The sequence below is a fragment of the Gadus chalcogrammus genome, chromosome 17 (assembly GCF_026213295.1).
Source record: "Gadus chalcogrammus isolate NIFS_2021 chromosome 17, NIFS_Gcha_1.0, whole genome shotgun sequence".
NCBI lineage: Eukaryota > Metazoa > Chordata > Actinopteri > Gadiformes > Gadidae > Gadus > Gadus chalcogrammus.
In genome coordinates, this window is record NC_079428.1 from 12,916,419 (window position 1) to 12,921,271 (window position 4,853).

The following is a 4,853-nucleotide window of genomic DNA, read 5'->3' on the forward strand; positions in this document are numbered from 1 at the left end:
GGTAATGCATTAGCCGTTTGTTTGTTGAATGCAAGTTTTTTTTTTCTTCAAATAGACAATGCCTTCGTTTGCGTTGCATACCCAAGACAGGGCCACGATACCATTCTGTTGATCTCACGTCTCTTCATAAACGACTCAAACGCGCCACCTGGCAGCTGAAAGGGTCCATTGCGCCTAAAGAGTACTTCATATTTTTATGACAAATTGTATATATATTTATTAATTTACCCAACTATAAAGTGTCTCAAATGCTTAGATATTTACATTCAATTGAAAATGTAAAATATTTACATTTTCTGAAATGTTCACTTTCGTTATGTGCTGAAATATGCGGCTTTTCTCCTATCACGAACATCGCCGAGGAATGCAGAATGAAAATACAAATTCTACTACACAACAGCTACCAGTGATTACACGCCAATAGTGAGCATGGAAAATCACCACATGTAATATAATGATAGGTCTACATAATAACGATCTAATTGACAAGGGGGAAACAGGTTTCCAGAAGACATGGGTTGTTTCCTTGAGCTGCTGTGTTGTTTATCGGTGTTGTAAAGAACTAGTGACTCTAAACACCGACTTTCTGAACCCGTTTAAAGTTTGGACATTACACATTTGGAAACGCACGACTGAAATGTCAGTACTTTTGGCTAGTGTCTTGTTAGTATAATATTTGAATACAATCTGATTGCATCATGGCAGCGTTGGTGGTATAGTGGTGAGCATAGCTGCCTTCCAAGCAGTTGACCCGGGTTCGATTCCCGGCCAACGCAGTACGTTTTTATATTTTTTATTTTAATTTGATCAGTACTAAGAAAACATAATATTGTTCTCGAAATCTGGCATGGTGTGTCATTTTGATCTGTGTGTATGGGATTGTGTATGTTTGTGTAAGCGCATTGCGTCTGCCATAATTACATACGCAAACCCACACATTAATGCACACACAAACAAACACACACACACACACACACACACACACACACACACACACACACACACACACACACACACACACACACACACACACACACACACACACACACACACACACACACACTTACTTAACAGCTTGGTTGACGTATAATAAGAACTGAGTATGAGAACATGAGGGAAATAGATACTTCTTAAATACTTATTTAACGAGCGACAAATATTTACACGCACAGGACAACGGGGCCTTTTGTCGTCCTCTGATGGTGAACACGCGCACTGACGCAGCGGAGCTTGTTTCACATAAAACCAGCGAGCGATACAAGTTATTATACGGCAGACTTATAGCTGTTACACGTTTTCATATGAATACTGTGTGTACCAACGTTTGTTTACAGCTTCAAAGATACAGTCTGTACTATTTAGAAAGGACAAACATTTCATGTAAAAACAGGAGGGGGAAGATCTAGACCCCTTTCTGCTGTTGCTAGGAGCTGCAGCATCCCGCGGCTCACCCCCAGGGCGTGTTCTGATTGGCTGACAGTATGCCACCACGGCCCAATCGCATCTGGATGAGTCCGCCATCAGCGACCGAAACCCCAGCACCGTCGATAAAGGTAGATTCAGGAGATGGAGAACTCGGATTGGTTATTTATCTTTTCAGTATGCTCTCTCTTCTGGGTCGATGGGACTCCAACTAACGTGGTGATGAAGAGTGACATGTGACAGTTCTGACACTCTGTCACATCCGTCTCTCCATCCGTCCATTTTACCAACGACCGACAACAACCCGTTCTTTATGTTGGCGGATTTGGTGGGCGGGGTTACGGGCCGTTACCGGCGGCTGGCCCTTAGCACTAAAACAAGCGCACAATCGGCTTCCGGCCGATTGGGCTCGTCTACAAAATAAAAGCCACGAGGGTTAGCTCTTCTTGAGAAACCTGCTATTTTCTTTATACTTTATTTAATGTCGTCTAAGATGGTTTTAAAATATTGTAGTATTCGTCTGGTGTATTTATACTCAACGGTGTTGGTCGTGTTTATGCAAAAAACTTCCGCAATCTAAATTTTCTTATTTCTGTTATTAAATGTAGGTTTATTTTGAAACGTAGATTCATTTGCCACCGGAAGTGGTGGCTCCGCCGCCTGTGGTTGACGCTGCCGTTAATGGCGGTGGGGGAGGCGGAGGGTCCTGGCAAGGGGAGCCGAGCGGCTGGAGAACCAGGGCCGTGAAGAGCCCAGCACCGACCACCACACTGGGAAGAGGAGCGTAGAGCGGCGCGTCGAGACCTCGGTAGAGCGGAACAGCGACAGACGCGGAGAAGTACTAACAGGTATGTTTGTTATGTGTTTATGTCGCATGTGCGGAGAATTTGGCGAGTAGACGACAGCCGTCCGTTCATATGATGACGGCTTGATAACGTGCACGGTGGTCGCCCTGCTACCTGTACTGTGTTGGCACGTACACGCTCCCGTGTGCGGAGGCCTGTACCTGTGCACGGTATCACCGGGATGGAACCTGTTACGGATTGCTCCGTATATTGTTAATATCATTATTATGATCGTGTTATTTATGGCACGTGACGCACAAAAGCTGCGTTGCACGTAGACATGTTCAGAAAATAAGATTAGCTGGATTTCATTCATTTCATTCGCAGTGCTTCCTTTTTATTTCGTGCATTACCGTGTGTGTGTGTGTGTGTGTGTGTGTGTGTGTGTGTGTGTGTGTGTGTGTGTGTGTGTGTGTGTGTGTGTGTGTGTGTGTGTGTGTGTGTGTGTGTGTGTGTGTGTGCTGGTGCCATGCAGCATTGCAGCACTAGGGCAGATCTTTTGGAAGTGTGTGAAATCAGTTGAAACATGTTCACAGGACTGCACTACAGGTAGCTTTCACTGTCTCTATTGAGTTATATCATTATTGTATCATACACTCTCTCTCTCTCTCTCTCTTGGCAGTGATGTGCTGGTCTCCCAAGCCCTCCAGATGTGCGACCATGTCCTTCCAGTAACAACAACAGCCTCCTTTCAGGCGTCATTTTCCCACAAGATGTCCTCACCGAGAGATCATCAGAGTTCCCTAAGGGACACCACGACTCAAAGTGTGACTACTAAAATAACACCAACAATCATCTGCTAGTTCATTAAAATGATAGATGGCTTGATTTACCCCACCACTAGCTATTAAAATACCCCCTATTTAAACACATTTGTACTTAAAAAAAATGTAGTTGTAAACCCCCCTTCATAGAGGCCGATTATTCTGTAGCTAGCTAGCAGATAATTGGCGGTTAACGGCTAACGGCAAGGAGCTAGCGGTGGCGCGCGGATAGCGTGTAGCTAAGCAGAGAATGGAGTACCACGCTAGTGGCAGCCTGCCTCTGCTGGCGAGACCTCGCTTCTGCCCCGGGGCTAACGCTAACGGCGCTAATGGTAACGGAGCTATCGTTAACGGTGCGGGCACTAGCGGTGGCTACCTCTGCGAGACCGGACACTGCTGTGGAGAGTCGGGCTGCTGTACCTACTACTACGAACTCTGGTGTGAGTATACTAGTATTATTCAAGTAGATAAACGAACTCTATTACGAACTCTGTGCGAGTACTAGTGTAATACAAGTAGTAAACAAGTATTATACAAGTATATAAAGCACTAAAAACTCTGGTGTGAGCATGCTAGTACTATTAGAGTAGATAAAGTATTCCGAACTCTTTTGTGAGTATGCTAGTATTATTCAAGTAGATAAAGTATCCCGAACACTGGTGTGAGTATACTAGAATTATTCAAGTAGATAAAGTATTCTGGATTCTGGTGTGAGTATACTAGTATTATTCGATTAGATAAAGTATTACGAACTCTGTGTGAGAGTACTAGTGTAATACAAGTAGTAAACATTATTATACAAGTTCAGCTAAAACACTACAAACTCTGGTGTGAGTAGTATACTAGGATTATATAAGTAGTATACTAGTGTATACTAATGTATACTTTTTGTGTTTGTTTAACTTCGTATAATGTGTTTCTAATCAACACTGCGACTTTGTGGCTGTTGACTTTTTTTGTAATGTTTGTGTAAATGTGTCTGTATTTAAACATAACTGTGTGTCAATGTATCTGTGTAAACATAACTGTGTGTGTGTGTGTGTGTGTGTGTGTGTGTGTGTGTGTGTGTGTGTGTGTGTGTGTGTGTGTGTGTGTGTGTGTGTGTGTGTGTGTGTGTGTGAATGTTTGTAATGTGTGTGTCATTAACTGTGTATGTAACTGTGTAACTTGTTGTGTAGCTGTATTTAATGCGTTTACTGTGTGTGACTGTTTGTAATGTGTGTCGTTAACTGTGTATGTAACTGGTTGTGTAACTGTATTTACTGTGTGCAGGGTTCTGGCTCCTGTGGTCGGCTCTCATCCTGTTCAGCTGTTGTTGTGCGTACCGCCACCGGCGGGCCAAGCTGCGCGTCCAGCAGCAGCAGAGGCAGACCGACATCAGCCTGCTGGCCTACCATGGGGCTACCGCGTACCCGGCCTCCATGTTGGATCTGAGTAAGAGTCTGTTCATTGTGTGTAGCCGGCCTCCATGTTGGATCTGAATAAGACATGTACCGCGTTCAAAACAACTCAGAACTCCGACATCAATCCGTTCTGAAAAAAGAAACATGGATGCCTGAATGAAGTTTGGCATTGTTTCTCATTGCTGAATACGAAACATAAAAGCCGCAGCAATATATGCTTCTTTTGGAAACGCGTGAAGAAGAGCAGAGACGTATACTGGCTAGAAGATTGAATTGGTCAAATAGATTCCATATATTGCTATAATCATAGAGAAATATAACGGATACAAACACATATTCAATAATCACAAATCAAACTGTTAAAACATTGACAAACACCTTCATAATAATATCATTCCCATTAATGATGAGGGCCGTCG

General features: G+C 43.5%; 1 protein-coding gene and 1 non-coding gene across 2 annotated transcripts; both read left to right on the forward strand.

Annotated features, from left to right (window-relative positions):
* Positions 1-704: 704 nt before the first annotated feature.
* On the forward strand, positions 705-776 carry trnag-ucc (transfer RNA glycine (anticodon UCC)). The gene has a single exon. It is a non-coding gene; the product is annotated as a tRNA-Gly (tRNA).
* A 748-nt stretch (positions 777-1,524) lies between these two features.
* Positions 1,525-4,820, forward strand: LOC130369994 (WW domain-binding protein 1-like). The gene is made up of 4 exons (XM_056575619.1): positions 1,525-1,553; positions 2,031-2,270; positions 2,890-3,471; positions 4,304-4,820. The coding sequence occupies exons 3-4, from the start codon at positions 3,282-3,284 to the stop codon at positions 4,510-4,512; spliced, it is 399 nt and encodes a 132-aa protein (XP_056431594.1). The 5' UTR covers positions 1,525-1,553; positions 2,031-2,270; positions 2,890-3,281; the 3' UTR covers positions 4,513-4,820.
* The last annotated feature ends 33 nt before the right edge of the window (positions 4,821-4,853 follow it).